Below are 19,890 nucleotides of genomic sequence, written 5' to 3' on the forward strand. Positions count from 1 at the left end.
CTCTAATATAATTACGAGGATGTTCTTTCATTATCAACCGTGGACAGACAAGATTCACGTCATGCATTCACACTTACAATGGGGCTACTGAAAGCAGCCTGTCTGGAATGAGGCACTTCACTGGCTCCTTTTCCACTTCCTAGAGCAAAACAGCTCCCAGTAAGATGATCTGAGGATATACTTCCTAAAGGTCCATTGCGAACCATGCTGCAGCTGGGGGCCCTTGGTTTCGCCATACTGCTGAGGGAGCCACTGGGAGTGTCAGCAGAATCTTCATCTTCAGAGGCAGTTTCCTGATAGGACTCTAGTCTCTTGGCTGAGAGATAAAAATCACACTGGGTCATTCCCTGTGAGGAAACTCTTGCAGGTTGAGTATGTCAGGCATTTAGTTAAACAGCTATTTCACACCATCTCCTCCCATTTTAAACCTGGCCTCCAAACTCCTCCAATACTGAGTGAATGGACTTACATCATTGAGAAAAGTAGAAGCAATCAGAGAGGAACTTCCTTCTCTCCCCATTGTCAAATCTACCAACCTATCTGCATCTGTACCCAAACTCTCTGCCCTCCCTCATACTACTATGGATGAAGTTTCAAACACCAAACCCTTCACTGTGATCTGCATGCCCTTCTCAAGCACTTCTCTCTTAACAACTCTCCCCTCTTTGACTTTCACAGTCTCTCAACTAGTCTCATGGCTTTCTGTATCTCTCCACGGACACTGCTCTTGTCAAGGCTGTCAATGAGCTAGCTCCATGTTACCAAACCCAGTGACTGCATCTATTCATACCTTTTTTGAATTCTTAGCAATATCCAATGTCCTCTCCTTTCAAATGTCTCTTTCGGTTTCTCTGATACCACGTGTACTGTTTTTCCTCCTGCTTCAATGCTGCTACTTCTAAGTTTCTCCTGCTGTCTCCTCTTCTCCTCAGTCCTCAGATACTGGATGGCTGCAGGAGCTCCTTCCTTCACTACCTACGTACTCTTTCTTGGTGATGTCATCTGGTCCCCCCCACCTTTGAAATATCATCTCTGTGCAAAAGACCCCCAAACCTATTCCTTCAACTCTAACCTCTAATTAGAGTTTAGACTCAGACATCCATCTTTCTACTTGACATTTCCAGTTGGATGTCCACGAGGTTCTTCCAGCAGATATCTGCATGGCTCACCCCCTTACAACTTCAAGGAGACTTGGAGGTATCCCTTTGTCAATGAAGCCTTCCCAGATCTAACCACACTGTTTGTTACATATCCTACCCCAGCACTTACCACCATCAACACATCATATACCTTATTTTTAATTTTTTGAATCATCCATTAGAATATAAACCCCAAAAGGGCAGGGAATTTTGTCTTTTGTTAATCTGATATTCCTAAAGCCCAGAGAAGGGGTTGATAGATACTCAATAAATACTTGTTGAATAAATAAACAATGGACATCTTAAATTTGGTATGGTAAATGTAGACTGCTCCTTCTCTTCCTCCAAATCACCACCCCCCCAATTACTCTTTCTCTGGTCTTTCTCATCTTTGTAAATGGTACCTAAATATCTACCTAGCTATTAACACCAGAAATTGAAGATTCTCCTTGATTTGTTTTTTGTTCCCTACGCCGCCCCCACCCCCGCATTCAGAGCATCACCAATAGCTATTATTCATCCAAAATATATCCCAAATATCTAAACTTCTCTTCACCTCCATTACCTTAATCCAAGCCACCATCATTAAAACAGTAGCTAGAGTGATCTTCTAAAACATAAAGCAGATCAGACCACTCCCTGCACAAAACTTTCCAGTGGCTCCACAGTTCATTTAGAATAAAATCTGAACTTTGTATCCTGGTGTACGTAACTCAAAATGATCCGGCCTAGGCTGACCTAACTTTCTTGCCACTCCTTCTTCTGCACTAAATCCAGCCTCACTGGCCCTTCTTTCTTTACTTTGAATATTGCCAAGCTCATTTCAGTCTGAGGACCCCTATACTAGCTGCTCCTTCTGACTGGAAGCCTTTTACCACTGAATTCAAAGATCATATCTTTCAGATCTAGGCTCTGATATCCCCCTTAGAGAAGCCTTGCTCAACCATCCAATTCAAAGTAGGCTTCTGCTCATTCTATATTATATCACCCCATTATAATTTTTTGCATAGCACTTTTCACTATTTAATATTTTTTATTTAAAAATTAATTTGTGATGATTTTCTCCGATAGAAGTTCTATGAGAGGAGCGGCCTTGTCTGTCTTGTTATATGTGCTTGTTTGCATTGCTAGTTGCCTGTATTCAGGCTAAGTCTAGCTACTGAATAAAGTACAGCTTTTGGCAAATTAATTTATAAAATAAAGAATATTTGCATATCCTATTACTTTAATAGTTTTTGTCTATACTTTTTAAGGACAAGGAAAGGCTAAGAGGCAACATGGTGATTCTGGGTTCTAGAACTAACTCTTCCAAAGACTAAGTGACTTTTCAGCAAATCACTTGCTCTTTCTAGGCCTCTGTTTTCTTATTAGAAGAATGAATAATCTGGACTCAGTGACTTCAAGATCCTTTCCAGTTCTGCAGTTCTGTAAGTTTCATTATATTCTCTGCCTAAAAAACATAGACTACTTCCCTGTAGGACATTTCAGCTTCAAAAACAGATACACTTATTGTGTCCCAGACATTCTGAAGTTCTCCATTCTTACCTGTGCCTTTGCTCAGGATGTCCATTCTCTTCCTTTCTACTTACATCAATATTGCACATCTTTAAAGGCTTGGTTCAAATGCCAGTTCCTCACTGAAGACCTCTGTAACTGTACTGGCCTTCATCCATACCACTCATTGGTACCACTGTATAATTTCCATGTACTACTGAATGCTAATATGTGCCAGGCATTTGTCTCATTTAATCACTATAACAACCCTCTGAGGTAGATATTATTAATACCTTCATTTCAGAAATAAAGAAATCAAAACTAAGTAATTTTCCCCATCTCACAAAAGTGATACAGATCGGTCTTATAACCAGTTATATTAAAATCTACAGCCAGCACTATGAGTCTTCATGCTATATTGTTTCTTAATGTAGCCAAAAAAGTTAATATGTATTATTCCTTATTATTTCACATGGTCAATATCCCCTGCTCAATTTCAATAAGTACATGTTTTATAGTTTAAATAATGAGTAATGAGTAAATGAATGAGTAATGAATAATGAGTAAAAGTATGAATAGACATATGAATAACATCTTTAGCATCAAGGGAAAGTTGCAGGGTAGGGAGTTAACATTTACTGAGTATCTCCTTTTCATCAAGAACCTTGCTAGGTCCTTTATTTCTTTTTAACTTTTTATTATTATTATTTTTTCCCTTCCTTTTTCACACTTCCTCTAGCTTACTTTGATAATCTTTGGCCACCTGGCCAGGACCACTGCCTTTAACTGTGTGGGCTGTGCTAGGTTCTTTATATAAACAACTATATATATAACTGTATCTATATATATTTTGTTTTTATCTTTAAAATAATGCTTTTGTACATACTAGAAACTATCACTGTTCCACTTGGCAGCTGAGAAAAGTAAAACAGTAAACAGTTTGGGTGGGTAGAGTTAGAATTTGGGTTTTCAGGACTCCAGAGTCAGTACAAGTATCCATTGTGTTATATGTCCTTAGCAGTTACTTGTATACAAGAGCTCAGTGATTCTCAGTAAGGGGTGAATTTGTACCCCAGCGAACATTTGGCAATGCTTGTACACAATTCAGTTGTTACATCTGGGAGAGAAGTGCTACTGGCATGCAGAGGGCAAAGGCCGAGGATGCTTCTAAACATCTTAAACAGCTCCCCATAAGAAAGAGTCATCCAGCCCAAAATGTCAATAGTGCTATGCTGATCAATCCTTGAGTAGCTAAAGAAATTTACCGATGATGTGATAGCATTTTAAGAATAAATAATTAGAATGCTACACAACATATATAAACATGAAGGCTATATGTTAGGAATTTCCCATAGCCATCATTAGGGAACCAGTCATCATGTAACTGTAATTAGTATAAGGCCAGATGGCTGAGCTGTTACTATAGGACAAACTTGCTCAATAAGTAGAACTGCAAGAGAGAAATAAAAAAAGATCTGGAGTAACACAATCTTTAATAATTTTGTGGAAAGCTATGAGAAATAAATAGATCAGTAAAGTTACAATGTGATTCAGAAAACATAGCTACTAAGACCCATACTTTTAGACTCTGAAAATTTTTTTAAAAATTGGGTATGAGAAGGTTTATTATTATACTGATAAACAAAATCTATCCAAATGATCAAGACTTTTATTATGTCTCGTAAAGTAGATTCTAGTTAGTTCCATGAATGCCTCAAAGTGGCAAAAGAATTCTTGCTTTCCAGCTCGTAAGAGAAAATATACAAAGTCTGTAATCTTTCCTTTGTCTCAAGGTAGGTACTACATTAGGTACTACGTTGACCACTTTATTTCTGTCTTATTTAATCTTTCTCTTCTCTTCCAATTCCCCTCTTCAAATATCCAGTAACCTGCTCACAGCCTATACTTTACATTTATTTGATATCTGGAAGAAGTGAGCATGAGACTATGGAACAAAACATTTACCACACGTTTCAATGTGCTCTCCAAAGGGCCAAACACAAGGGTGAACAGCACAGAACACTCAGATAAACTTCTTTCAACTATACCATCCACATATCCTCAATCAAACATTTTGCTATGAACTAATCCCCCAAATATTTCCAGCATTCCAACTTTCACCTGCTTGTAAACAGCACACTCAGCTGAGTTTCTTTCAACTGTATCATCCACATATCCTTGACACAAAACCTTTTATTCTAAACTAATTCCCCACATTTCCAGCACTCCAGGAATTTGTCTAGTATCTCCAAGCCCCAAACCTTGATCAGTGCAAATCCACCTCCAAAACTGACTGCCTGAAAATCAAAACAATATGGAAAGAGAACACTGACCTTAATCGTACAGCACTTAAAAAAGTATTATGTTTCTGTCTGTCTCCCACATTGGACCATGAGTTCCTCAATAAACAAGTCTATTTCTTATTTTGACAACAATAATTATGACAATACTAGCAGCTAATACTTACAAAGAATTTATTCTGTGCCATGCTCTAAGTGCCTTTTCATGATTTATCTTCTCTTATCTCTTAACCACCCCATGAAGTAGATCTATTACTGATCCTTTTTATTGTGGCCCAGAGAAATTATATAAATTGCCCAGGGTCACACACCTTGCAGGCAGTAAAGATGGGAATCAGACTCAGGAGGCTTGATCCCCAAATCCTTGTTCTTGGAAACTACTAAATGATGCCACCATGTACATCAGATTCACAAACTGCATCATAAAAGCACTGTGTAGACACACCCAAATTGAGGGACATTCTACAAAATCCCTAAATAATGCCCCTCAGAACTCTTAAGGTTATCCAAAAACAGGAATGGCTAAGAAACTGTCAAATCTAGAGGCACCGAAATGATGACTAAGTGTTACGTGATTTCCTGGATGGGATCCTGGGACAGAAAAAGACCTTTGGTAAAAACTAAGGAAATCCCAATAAAATATGGATTTCGGTTAATAATGAAGTATCAATATGGGTTCATTACTTATGACAAACGTATCTTAAGACTAATTTAAAATGTTAAGACAAGGGAAACTGGGCAAGGGAGCATATTGGATCTTTCAATAATATCTTTATAACTTTCTGTAAACCTAAAACCATTCTAAACTACAAAGTTTATTATTAAAAAACTCTCAGTAATCTTTTAAAGGAATTTAAAAATTGTTTAACATACATATAAATCACGTGGGGATACTGTTAAATGAAGATTTTAATTGAAGCTTTAAAGAGGGGCTTGAGACTCTGCATTTCTAATACACACCTGGGTGTTGATGATGCTTAGTCCATGGACCAAATTTATAAGTTACAAGGTTGTAAAACAAGAAATGGTGTCATCAGATGTGTTTAGTTCAACTGCATAAGGGTAAGGGGTTATTTCCCAGCAGCAACATTTTAAATGGAAATATCTCCTAGTCAATTCTTTTGCCAAAAAATCCTGAAAGCTTAACTAAGTTTCATTTCAGTGAAAATAATGTCTCCGGGTTAAGTTCTGGGGAAAACTAGCCCCTATCATTACTAACTCCAGCATTTAGAGACAGAGAGAGAGAGACAGAGAGAGAGCACGTGCTTGTGTGTTTGTGTACATATACTTGTTTTAAAACCATTACTGACAAGAGACCAGGAGCTCTGGATGTATCTGTGGTAGAGAGGTGTTCAGAGGCAAAGTCAGCATCTCATAGAGGTGGTGTATGTAACACTCCATGGCTCACAAACAGGTATCTCATCAATTACAGTTCAGTCCGGATGGCATTTAATTCTCAGTCATTCAGTATCTTTCCTGCACGAGGGGCCACAGAGAGAAGTACTCACTGGGCAGGAACGTGTATATTCAGGGACAGGGGTGGGAGAGGGCTGGTATTAGCACTCTTAGATGCTACAAATACAAAATTTAAAACCCAACAAATATAAAAAATAATGCAGTGCTTCCTGCCATATATTTTGTGAAACATTACTTCTGTAAGATACTTCTCAAAAACAGGGATCTATAATCAGATAATCTTGGAAAATACTAATCTCACAAATGGACAGAGGGGTTTACCTACAGTGATGTTCACTGCAGCATTGTTTGCCACAGCAGATGACTGCTGACAATCTAAACTGATGGTTGGTTAATTACATAAATTTTGGCAATCATTAGAGTGCAATATGGCATAACCATTAGAAAAATAGGGAGAGAATAGAAAGGTGATCATGATGAAGTCTTAAGAAAAATGGTTATAAAAGTCAAAGCACACTGTGAGGTTATTTTGTTTAAAAAACATATATATTAATGTTTACAGGAAAAAGACTCAAAAGAAATGCACTAAAATGCTAATAGAGGTCCAATCAGTTTGGTGGGAGTTTTTTTTTTTTTAATTGAGGTATAGTTGTTTCACAATGTTGTGTTGGTTTCTACTGTACAGCAAAGTGGAGTTCCCTCTGCTATACAGCAGGTTCTTATTAGTTATCTATTTTATACATATTAGTGTATACATGTCAATCCCAATCTCCCAATTCATCACACCCCCACCCCCACCCCCCGCTTTCCCTCCTTGGTGTCCACACATTTGTTCTCTTCATCTGTGTCTCTATTTCTGCCTTGCAAACTGGTTCATCTGTACCATTTTTCTAGATTCCACATATATGTGTTAATAAACGATACTTTTCTCTTTCTGATTTACTTCACTCTGTATGACAGTCTCTAGGTCCATCCACGTCTCTACAAATGACCCAATTTCGTTCCTTTTTATGGCTGAGTAATATTCCATTGCATATATATACCACCCTTCTTTATCCATTCATCTGTCAATGGACATTTAGGTTGCATCCATGTCCTGGCTACTGTAAATAGTGCTGCAATGAACACTGGGGTATATGATTCTTTTTGAATTATGGTTTTCTATGGCTATATGCCCAGTAGTGGGATTGCTGGATCATATGATAATTCTATTTTTAGTTTTTTAAGGAACCTCCATACTGTTCTCCATAGTGGCTGTATCAATCTACATTCCCACCAACAGTGCAAGAGGGTTCCCTTTTCTCCACACCCTCTCCAGCATTTATTGTTTGTAGATTTTCTGATGATGCCCATTCTAACCAGTGTGAGGTGATACCTCACTGTAGTTTTGATATGCATATCTCTAATAATTACTGATGTTGAGCAACTTTTCATGTGCCTCTTGGCCATCTTTATGTCTTCTTTGGAGAAATGTCTATTTAGGTCTTCTGCCCATTTTTTGATTGGGTTGTTTGTTTTTTGATATTGAGCTGCATGAGCTGTTTACATATTTCAGAGATTAATTCTTTGTCCATTGGTTCATTTGCAAATATTTTCTCCCATTCTAAGGGTTGTCTTTTCATCTTGTTTACAGTTTCCTTTGCTGTGCAAAAGCTTTACAGTTTCACTAGGTTCCATTTTTTTTGTTTGTTTTCATTTCCATTTCCCTAGGAGGTGGATGAAAAAAGATCTGGCTGTGATTTATGTCACAGTGGGTTCTTCCTACGTTTTCCTCTAAGAGTTTTATAGGGTCTGCTCTTACACTTAGGTCTTAAATCCATTTTGAGTTTACTTTTGTGTATGGTGCTACGGAGTGTTCTAATTTCATTTTTTTACATGTAGTTGTCCAGTTTACCCAGCATCACTTATTGAAGAGACTGTCTTTTCTCCATTGTATATCCTTGCCTCCTTTGTCATAGATTAGTTGACCTTAGCGTGTGGGTTTATCTCTGGGCTTTCAATCCTGTTCCATTGATCTATATTTCTGTTTTCGTGCCGGTACCATACCATCTTGATTACTGTAGCTTTGTAGTATAGTCTTAAGTCAGGGAGTCTGATTCCTCCAGCTCCATTTTCCCTCAAGATTGCTTTGGCTACTCAGGGTCTTTTGTGTCTCCAAACAAATTTTAAGATTTTTTGTTCTACTTCTGTAAAAAATGACATTGGTAATTTGATAGGGATTGCATTGAATCTGTAGATTGCTTTGGGTAGTATAGTCACTTCCACAGTGTTGGTTATTCCAATCCAAGAACATGGTATATCTCTCCATCTGTTTGTATCATCTTTAATTTCTTTCAACAGTGTCTTATAGTTTTCTGAGTATAGGTCTTTTACCTCCTTAAGTAGGTTTATTCTTAGGTATTTTATTCTTTTTGTTGCATTGGTGAATGGGATTACTTACTTAATTTCTCTTTCTGATCTTTTGTTGTTAGTGTACAGGAATGCATGAGATGTCTGTGCATTAATTTTGTATCCTGCAACTTTACCAAATTCATTGATTAGCTCTAGTAGTTTTCTGGTGGCATCTTTAGGATTCTCTATGTATAGTATCATGTCATCTGCAAACAGTGACAGTTTTACACTTCTTTTCCAATTTGTATTCCTTTTATTTCTTTTTCTTCACTGATTGCCGTGGCTAGGACTTCCAAAACTATGTTGAATAACAGAGGCGAGACTGGACATCCTTGTCTCGTTCCTGATCTTAGAGGAAATGCTTTCAGTTTTTCACCATTGAGAATGATGTTTGCTGTGGGTTCGTCGTATATGGCCTTTATTATGTTGAGGCATGTTCCCTCTATGCCCACTTTCTGGAGAGTTTTTATCATAAATGGGTGTTGAATTTTGTCAAAAGTTTTTTCTGCATCTGTTGAGATGATCATATGGTTTTTATTCTTCAATTTGTTAAGATGGTGTATCACACTGATTGGTTAGAGGATATTGAAGAATCCTTGCATTCCTGGGACAAATCCCACTTGATCATGGTATATGATCCTTTTAATGTGTTGTTGGATTCCGTTTGCTAGTATTTTTTTTGGATAAATTTACTTGTTTATTTTTGGCTGCATTGGGTCTTTGCTGCTGTGCATGGGCTTTCTCTAGTTGTGGTGCACAGGCTTCTCATTGCGGTGGCTTCTCTTGTTGCAGAGCATGGGCTCTAGGCACACAGGTGTCCGTAGTTGTGGCGCAGGGCTCAGTAGTTGTGGCTCACAGGCTCTAGAGCACAGGCTCAGTAGTTGTGGTGCACAGGCCTAGTTGCTCCACGGCATGTGGGATCCTCCCAGACCAGGGCTCGAACCTGTGTCCCCTGCATTGGCAGGCGTATTCTTAACAATTGTGTCACCAGGGAAGCCCCTGTTGGAAGATTTTTAATCACAGTTTCAATTTCATTACTTGTAATTGGTCTGTTCATAATTTCTGTTTCTTCCTGGTTCAGTCTTGGAAGGTTATACCTTTCTAAGAATTTTTCCATTTCTTCCAGGTTGTCCATTTTATTGCATAGAGTTGCTTGTAGTAGTCTCTTATGAGGCTTTGTATTTCTGTGGTGTCCGTTGTCACCTCTCCTTTTTCATTTCTAATTTTATTGATTTGAGTCCTCTCCCTCTTTTTCTTGATGAGTCTGGCTAAAGGTTTATCAAATTTGTTTATCTTCTTGAAGAACCAGCTCTTAGTTTTATTGATGTTTACTATTGTTTTCTTTGTTTCTATTTCATTTATTTCTGCTCTTATCTTTATGATTTCTTTCCTTCTACTAACTTTGGGTTTTGTTTGTTCTTTTTTCCCTAGTTCCTTTAGGTGTAAGGTTAGATTGTTTAATTAAGATTTTTCTTGTTTCTTGAGGTAGGATTGTATTGCTATAAACTTCCCTGTTAGAACTGCTTTTGCTGCATCCCATAGGTTTTGGATCATTGTGTTTTCATTGTCATTTGTCTCTAGGTATTTTTTGATTTCCTCTTTGATTTCATCAGTGATGTCTTGGTTATTTAGTAGCATATTGTTTAGCCTCCATGTGTTTGTATTTTTTACGTTTTTTCCTGTAATTTATTTCTAATCTCATAGAATTGTGGTCAGAAAAGATGCTTGAAATGATTTCAATTTTCTTAAATTTACTGAAGCTTGATGTGTGACCCAAGATGTGATCTATCCTGAAGAATGTTCCATGTGCACTTGGAAAGAAATTGTAATCTGCTGTTTTCGGATGGAATTTCCTATAAATATCAATTAAATATATCTGGTCTATTGTGTCATTTAAAGCTTGTGTTCCCTTATTAATTTTCTGTCAGTATGATCTGTCCATTGGTGTAAGTGAGGTGTTAAAGTCCCCCACTATTATTGTGTTACTGTGGATTTCCTCTTTTATAGCTCTTAGCAGTTGCCTTATGTATTCAGGTGCTCCTATGTTGGGTGCATATATATTTATAATTGTTATATCTTCTTCTTGGACTGATCCCTTGATCACTATGTAGTGTCCTTCCTTGTCTCTTGTAACATTCTTTATTTTAAAGTCTGTTTTATCTGATATGAGTATTGCTACTCCAGTTTTCTTTTGATTTCCATTTGCATGGAATATCTTTTTCCATCCCCTCACTTTCAATCTGTATGTGTCCCTAGGTCTGAAGTGGGTCTCTTGTAGACAGCATATATATGGGTCTTGTTTTTGTATCCATTCAGCCAGCCTGTGTCTTTTGGTTGGATCATTTAATCCATCCACATTTAAGGTAATTATTGATATGTACGTTCCTATTACCATTTTCTTAATTTTTTGGGTTTGCTTTTGTACGTCCTTTTCTTCTCTTGTGTTTCCCACTTACAGAAGTTCTTTTAGCATTTGTTGTAGAGCTGGTTTGGTGGTGTTGAATTCTCTTAGCTTTGCTTGTTTGTAAAGCTTTTGATTTCTCTGTCAAATCTGAATGAGATCCTTGCTGGATCTAGCCAGCAAGGGTAGTATTGTTGTAGGTTCTTTCCTTTCATCACTTTTAATATATCGTTCCACTTCCTTCTGGCTTGCAGGGTTTCTGCTGAGAAATCAGCAGTTAAGCTTATGGGAGTTCCCTTGTATGTTATTTGTCATTTTTCCCTTGCTGCTTTTTAATAATTTTTGTCTTTAATTTTTGTCAGTTTGATTACTATGTGTCTCAGCATGTTTCTCCTTTGGTTTATCCTGCCTGGGACTCTCTGCGCTTCCTGGACTTGGGTGGCTATTTCCTTTCCCATGTTAGGAAAGTTTTTGACTATATTCTCTTCAAATATTTTCTCTGGTCCTTTCTCTCTCTCTTCTCCTTCTGGGACCCCTATAATGCGAATGTTGGTGCATTTAATGTTGTCCCAGAGGTCTCTTAGGCTGTCTTCATTTCTTTTCATTCTTTTTTCTTCTGTTCCACGGCAGAGATTTCCACCATTTTGTCCTCCAGGTCACTTACCTGTTCTCCTGCCTCAGTTATTCTGCTACTGATTCCTTCTAGTGTATTTTTCATTTCAGTCATTGCATTGTTCATCTCTTGATTGTTTGTTCTTTAATTCTCCTAGGTCTTTCTTAAACATTTCTTGCATCTTCTCGATCTTTGCCTCCATTCTTTTTCCAAGGTCATGGATCATCTTCACTATCATTATTCTGAATTCTTTTTCTGGAAGGGTGCCTATCTCCACTTCATTTAGTTGTTTTTCTGGGGTTTTATCTTGTTCCTTCATCTGGGACGTAGTCCTCTGTCTTTTCATTTTGTCCATCTTTCTGTGAATGTGGTTTTCGTTCCGCAGGCTACTGGACTGTAGTTCTTCTTGCTTCTGCTCTGGTGGGAGTTACTGATGGCTTTAAAATTTTCGTTTTTTGGCTTATCTGAAATTTTCTAAAATATTGCTTTTGTAATAAAAATGCAATAAAAAAGATGAAACAATGCAGAATATCATATCCAGTATGATTAGCTGTTTTTCACATTATATAGTGATTATATGATAAATACTCAATGTTTTATCCTTCATACACACAAGTAACAACAAAAGCTGGCTTAAAATATATTTGCCTAAGAGAAAATATAGTATATTTTTAACATTTTGGGCAGGGTGGATGTCTAAGTTGAACACTACTGGCAGAAATCATAATATCTGTAGTCTTAATAATAGACATAATAATTGATAAGACTGATTTAATAAAAATATAAAACTTCTCACAAGAAATGACACCCTAAGCAAAGTTAAGAGGCTGTGGTAGACAGAATTCTAAGATGGCCCCCAAGATTCCTGCCCCACCCCTGTGTACACACCCTGCAGGATGGCATCTCACTTCTATGATTAAATTATGTTACCTGACAAAGGTCGGAGGATTTGGCAGATATAATCAAGTGTCTAGCCAGTTGAATCTGAGTTAATATAAAAGAAGCCTATCCTAGGTAAGTTGACCTCATCAGGTAAAAAGAGGTACCACAACTTCCCTGAAGTCAGAGAGACTCAAAGCTAGAGATTTGTCTGGTGGCCTTGAAGAAGTGAACTGCCATGCTCTGGAGAGGCCACAGGGCAAAGGAATGGTAGGCCACTTCTATGAGCTAAGAATGGCTCTAAGCTGACAGCCAGCAAGGAAGCAGGGGCCTTAGTCCTAAAACCTCAAGACACTGACAACTCTAAAACCAGGAAACCAAAACAAGGACCCTGAATTGCAGATAAGATCATAGCTCCAGCCAAAACCTATATTTCAGCCAGGTGAGAGACTCAGAGAGGACGTAGCTACCTGCACCCAGACTCCTGACCCACAGAAGCTGTGAGACAGTATGTTTGTGTTATTTGAAGCCATCAAATTTGTAGTAATTTGTTATCAAATTTGTAGTAATTTGTTATGTGGCAATAGAAAACTAATACAGTGATAAATGATGAACCAAGAAAGTATTAATTTTTGCCACCTACAGAAGAAAAGGATAATATCAAGGTTGATACTCAAATTATTTAACAACTGGTTCAATACAAGTGCACAAATGAAAATGGACATGGGCCACAGACAACCTAGACTGGGGCATACAAGCTGAACATTAGCCCTGCCTTAATAGATAAAACCCTCCTACAGGTTACTAAGAAAAACTCATTTATTAAATAGGAAGACATGATCACTCTACCAAGGATATTCAAATGGCCAGAAACATATAAAAAGTTAAACATCTCATTACTAATCAAAGAAAAATTAAGACAATGAAGTGCTAACTATGACCACAAAACTCACGAATTAAAAAGAATAACTTCATCCCATTATGGCTGGGTGTGAAAAATAGGTGTTATTTTTCTGGGTTGTGAGAACATAAATTAGCACAATATTTTAGAGATAAATTTTGTAGGATCTATAAAAATTTTATATGTGCAAACCTCTGGATCCAGTTGCTAGACATGTATCTTATAAAAATAATTGCACAAATATGTAGGTAGAGAAATGCATATTGCATGATGAATTTTATTTTGTATATCATAATTTTTAATCTTGTCTATTTCTTGCCTTAAATGCTAAGCTACATGAGATCAGGGACTCATGCCACATATTAGGAGCTCACAAAATATCTGTTGAATGAATAAGGAATGTTAATTGCAAGTACTGTTATAAAAGCAAACTAAGCTTGACCACATATAATGCAATATCATGCACTTAATGTTAAGTCATGAACTGACTTGGAAAAAGGTCCATGAGATAATGAGGAATAAAAAAAGCAAACTGCAAAGCATTATTACAACATATTATAACTTATAAAAGGGGAAATGTGCAAATATATATTTTCACATATACAGGAATATGCATAAAGAAATGGATGGTTATATATTCATCAAATTATTAATGGTGGTTAACTTCTAGGTTAATTTGTTTTGGACACTTCTCATAATTACTTTCATAGGAGTACACTTACTTTTATAAATAACAAAATTAATGAAGATCAATTCTTTAAAGGAAACTTGCAATTTATATATATTTACTTCCTTAGAAGTTCAGTTCATCTTATTTCTTCTTAAACTAGGTATTCTCAGCCAACGACCAATGAATACCTATGGGCTGAATGATGGGGTCTGGGGAAAGTGTTGTCCCTTTGGAATTATTTTCAAAATATTTTTCAGGGAGATGGTCCATAGAGTTTCATTAGATTCTCAAAAATATCTATAATGCAATATCATCATCACCAAATCCAACCTCCAACCTTCTACGACTACTGGTAATTTACTTTCCTTTTAGAGAAACCATGGCAAAAAAAAAGGAAAGAAAAGAAACCATGGAAGTAGACTCTTTGACTTTGACCCACTAACTCCTGACCTACTAACTTCTGACCTAACGTTTAAAGGGACAACAATGAAACAATGTGCATTTAGAAGAGTTAAGTACTCAATGATTAAACATAGCACTTCTGTGCCAGAATTACCAAATCATTAAGTGGGTGCAAAAACAACCAATCTTAAGGCTGGTTTTCATAGAAACACAACACTCACCATTTTCTTCATGGCAGTAATCAAAGCCTGCCACACTACATCTTCGAAAAACCATCTTATTCTCAGTCAGGGTTCCTGTTTTATCAGAAAAGAGGTACTGAATCTGTCCAAGATCCTCTGTGATGTTCAGGGCTCGGCACTGAACAGTAGAATCCATTTTCTCATTGTAGAAATCCACATCGCTTTGAATAAAATATATTTGTCCAAGCTTCACAATTTCAATGGAAACATAGAGAGAAATGGGAATCAAAACCTAAAAGAGCAAAACAATTTAAAAAATGTTAAAGGTGGAAAAGAAGGGATGAAAAACCACATAGAGTTGGATAAGTAGCAAAGATCTTAATATTCTATGATGAGTACAATAGAAATTACCTGTAACAAAATGATCATGGTCCAAAACATATAGAATCCTCCCAACACTGGTGATATGACATGTCCATCAGGCTCAGGGATGTTAAAAAAGGGTATGTTTTCATATCTGCTCAACCAGATTCCATGACCTTTCAAAAAAATGCACAGTCATCAAAAGGATGCTACATATATATTATGCAAATATAGAACTTTATTCCTAAAGAAAGAGAGATAAGAGTATTGGTTTTGGTTGAACACCAACTGTTTAAGAAACAAATTCAAATTCAAACGCTACACATTTTCCTGTCTGTCTCTCTCACTCCTTACATCTCTCCCCAGGTTGCTTTAGTACTTTGGCCATGTGTAACTGGATATAATCAATATTAATGCTTTTCAGGTTAGAGAATGAGAGAAATGAAGATGTGAAGAAAGCAATTATTGGCAAATAAAACCTCCCTTACAAAAGTCAAACTTACACTCATAAACTTCATTTTGAAAATAAAATACTTTTAAATGAATATCTTGCTGAAAAGATGTCAGCAAATAATCAAATTCTACCTACCCAATGCACCAGTTAAACACATTATAACCAACAGTAGGACACAGCAGAGGACATCTGTATTTGCTCTTCTTTCTAAGTTGCTGCGTTTATACCTTGGTCCGCTGTTGTTCAGCATTGCTTTGGTTTCATGGCCTACAAGGGTAACACAGTATGTGAGAAAATGTGCAAATTAAAGCCAGTAACAAATATCATATTTTTATATCTCGCTGGCAGACAATTTAATGAAAAGTAGTTATGCAATATACTTTGTTAATTTAGCTTCTTTTTGTGATCTCTTTAGAAAAACAGGGACCAATGATTAAGGTTATCAAGACAAAATTTCCTTTCTGCTTCTAGAGATTACATTTTGAGTAAATGGAAAATGTTAACTTGCAGAAAAGCACAGAGGAGATGATGGTGAAAAGTCAGAAGTACAACCAACCTGCATAAACTACAATGCCCATGACAGCCTCTGTGTTTCTAATGGTGCATCCTCTAAGTAATAAATTCTCTTTACTGAGACCCACACGTTCTTTGTTGGAATGTTCTCTATAAGAAAGACAGCATATAAGTTTATTTTTAAATAGCAAAAATGGGCATGTAAAAATAAAAATGATTTTTGAATATTCTTGTTTACAGTATGAAGTTAGGCAGTTCACAGGAAAAGATTCAAATCTCTGATGCATTTGCTTTTTTATTTCAGTTACCCACTTTGGCTGGGGAAAAAAGACACAACAGGTTTCTAACACTGCTTTCTACCATTCATTGTCAACTTCTAGTATGGATGCTACAAAAATTAGAAAATATTCCAAATAAGGAAACTATTTCCTCTAGCAGAAACTGTATTTGGGGGTAACTTAATAGCTGATGAGGGAAAAGTTCTTGATGGAATTAGAAAATTACCATTTTTGAGCCTGGTGAAATCAAGGATTACTCTTAGGCAATAATAGCCAGTGGCTAAAATCATTAGGAGGAAGGCTGGTGGGGAACTTTATAATGAAAGGATAAGGCTGACAACACCAATCTTAACATAACTACCAATGGGACAAGGGGACATCACAGGCCTCCAGCCTCCAGAAGTTCGAGGACAGAAATTGCTCATCTCCCTCAGAACCTAATCAAGCCTCTAAGAGGGCAAATCAAACTGGAGTCTGTGGCATCAGGGGACCTGTGAAGCCTTTGAAACTGTATGCAATATTCCCCTGTGTGTATCTATATACATTTGTCATTTTCTAGGGAGAGAATTTCTTTCATCAGATTCTGAAAGTGCCTCTGGACAGTTTTCAGGAAAAAAGGCCAGAGAAACATGTTAACCACCAATGCAAGGATGCAGTCAGCCAAAGCTACCAAATCTGCAGTGGTAAGCTCTATGGGCAAAATGACCTGGTCTATTCAACAAATGAGTGGAATGAGGAGGGGGGAGCAAAAGGAGTGGTAGAGGGACTCCACCCTCAGGAAGGACGCAATCGGCTCAATCCAGAATGTGGTAAATTCTACAAGCTAAATGACCCCATTTCTTGGGAGGGAAAATTTAGAGATATATCAACCAAATGCAATGTGTAGACCTTTGTTTTGATCCTGGTTAGAATATATGGACTCTAAAATTTTTTTTGAGATAATTGGAGAAATTTGAACAAAGACTAGGTATTAGATGCTGTCAAGAAATTGTTCTGAATTTAGTTAAATGTGATAACGATGCTACGGGTTTTTTTTTTAAGTTTTTTTCTGCTGTATATTCATAGTGAAGTACTGACATTTTGAAATGGTGTGATGTAGGTGCAGGGAAGGAAGTGGGAGGATATTTGAAACAAAGTTGGCAAAATTATGAAATAGTTAAAACTGGGTGAGGGCTCATGGGTGTTCACTACACTTTTCTTCCTAATTTTGCATGTTTGAAATCTTCTGTAAAACAGTTTTAAAATTATCTGGGCTTCCCTGGTGGTGCAGTGGTTGAGAGTCCGCCTGCCGATGCAGGGAACACGGGTTCATGCCCCGGTTTGGGAAGATCCCACATGCCGCGGAGCGGCTAGGCCCGTGAGCCATGGCCGCTGAGCCTGAGCGTCCGGAGCCTGCGCTCTGCAACGGGAGAGGCCACAACAGTGAGAGGTCTGCGTACCGCAAAAATAAAAAAATAAAAAAATAAAAATAAATTATCAAAGTAATTACTTGATGAAATTACTATATTGGCAAAAATACAGAGCAAACTCATTGGAAAATTTTTTAAAATAAGCAAAATGTAACGTATTTCACATATTTTGTGAAAATGAATTCTTAATTTCAGCATTAAAACTAGTTTGTTTTTAAAGCAATACACTTCAGTCTATAAGTTGTTTCTTCTTTATTATGTATGGGAAGATTGTCATTGTATCTGCTACCCATGCTATCTGGATTACAAGGAAAAGAAAAGAAAAGCTCTTCAAAAAAGGTTTCCTACCATAAAGGAGGAAAATAGATTTGTCATTTCACTCCTCTAATTTGTAAAACACTAAGAGGTATGTGTTTACATCCCTTCATTTATATGGGTTTATGTACAAAGAGCAAAACATAGGGTTATGGTCAGAACTAGCAGTGTCCTTGGGTTTAACCTAATTCTGTTTTCTGGATTTACAGATGAGGAAATTAAATCCCAACATTCACATTTCTATGTAGCATTCCCAGGCACGCATCTCAGTCTTGATTTGGTTCCTCATGAATATAGCATGTTATCCCTAGAACCTTTACAGAACAGATATAATATACAAAAGCACCAGTCCCAAAGTTCCTTAGTGTATTAAGATTTTTTCCCTTGGGATCCTTATTTTTCACCATTACATCACTCTAGGTTACCATCATTACATCAAAGCCCAACTTCTTTTTTTTTTTTTTTTGCGGTACGCGGGCCTCTCACTGTTGTGGCCTCTCCCGTTGCAGAGCACAGGCTCCGGACGCGCAGGCTCAGCAGCCATGGCTCACGGGCCCTGCCACTCCGTGGCATGTGCGATCCTCCCGGACCGGGGCACGAACCTGTGTCCCCTGCATCGGCAGGCAGACTCCCAACCACTGAGCCACCAGGGAAGCCCCAAACTTCTATCTTGATTGCACCTGCTCCAAACTCTAAACATGTCCTGCACTTGATGGGTGTGTATTTGGCACTTACAGTGTGGGACTTACAGATTCCATGTGAGATACTGACTGTCCATATAGAGCTCTCATCCATTCAAGAGCCTATGTAATATCTACCATGCGCCCAGCACACCCACCCGGATGCTGAGGATAGAAAAACAAACTTACACAGTCTTGGCTCCTGTGGTCTAACAGGAAGTGATTGATATAGAAATATGTAAGTAATAAAAATATTATAGTTGTTATTATGAAAATCTGATATTCAGCATACAATGTGGGCACAAATAGGGAAGAAGTCAGTGCTACCTGAGAGTAAGAAAACCAGAGAAGCCATCATTCATACAGAGAGTGAGCTTGAACATCTCAATTTTTGTTGATTTTAGGAAATAGGCTACACAGCAGGAAAAGGATAAGGAGCTAGTTTAGCAGATAAAAACAATTTCACAAAAAATTACTGTATCCTCCTGGGCTGACTCTACTAAATATACAGGCTCTGAGTCAGATTCTATGCAGAGTTCTATATTCCAAACCACTCAGTGATAGACTAAAGTTCCTATTCTTTGCTGTCTAGAAATGTGCCAGAAGCAAGACTGACCTTGTCAGGGGAGTCAGCATTCCCAGTAAGAGGCTGTACAAACCTCAGCACCTGAGGTCCAGGTCAAAAAATGTCAGCCCTTAAATCTGACATTTACAAGAGGAATTTCTGTAAATAGTCAGCAGCTGGAGAAAATAATACTAGAAAATGACATCCTAAGAGATGGCTTATGAGCACGTTTCTGATGACAGGAACATCTGCTAACGTCTCTTTATCATCTTGCCTCTTTATGATCTATTATATTGCTCACCTACCCTCCAAACACACTTAAACCACTTATGACTCCACAAATGCACTGTGGTCTCAGGCCCCTACACCATTACCTGTGTTGCTCCCTTAACCTGGAATGTCAGCCTTTCTTTGCATTTAGTTGCCTGCCTGGTATCTTCTTATTCTTAATGATTTAATTCTAGCATTACCTCTTTACCTGGACTATTCCCTTTTCCCATTGCATAGTTTCCTGTGCCTGCCCAA

The 19,890-nt window shown here is 37.5% G+C and overlaps 1 protein-coding gene across 2 annotated transcripts in view; it reads right to left on the minus strand.

The window, feature by feature from the left end:
• Positions 1-19,890, minus strand: part of ATP10D (ATPase phospholipid transporting 10D (putative)) — a 131,058-nt gene that overhangs the window by 55,363 nt on the left and 55,805 nt on the right. For both annotated transcript variants that reach the window (XM_060110342.1, XM_060110350.1), the window contains exons 6-10: positions 16,162-16,268; positions 15,741-15,872; positions 15,200-15,327; positions 14,828-15,080; positions 78-316 (exon numbers count right to left, since the gene is read on the minus strand). In XM_060110342.1, coding sequence (XP_059966325.1) covers positions 78-316; positions 14,828-15,080; positions 15,200-15,327; positions 15,741-15,872; positions 16,162-16,268 — 859 coding nt within the window. The remainder of the gene's footprint in view (positions 1-77; positions 317-14,827; positions 15,081-15,199; positions 15,328-15,740; positions 15,873-16,161; positions 16,269-19,890) is intronic.

This window comes from Mesoplodon densirostris, chromosome 1 (assembly GCF_025265405.1).
Source record: "Mesoplodon densirostris isolate mMesDen1 chromosome 1, mMesDen1 primary haplotype, whole genome shotgun sequence".
In the NCBI taxonomy this organism is placed as follows: domain Eukaryota; kingdom Metazoa; phylum Chordata; class Mammalia; order Artiodactyla; family Ziphiidae; genus Mesoplodon; species Mesoplodon densirostris.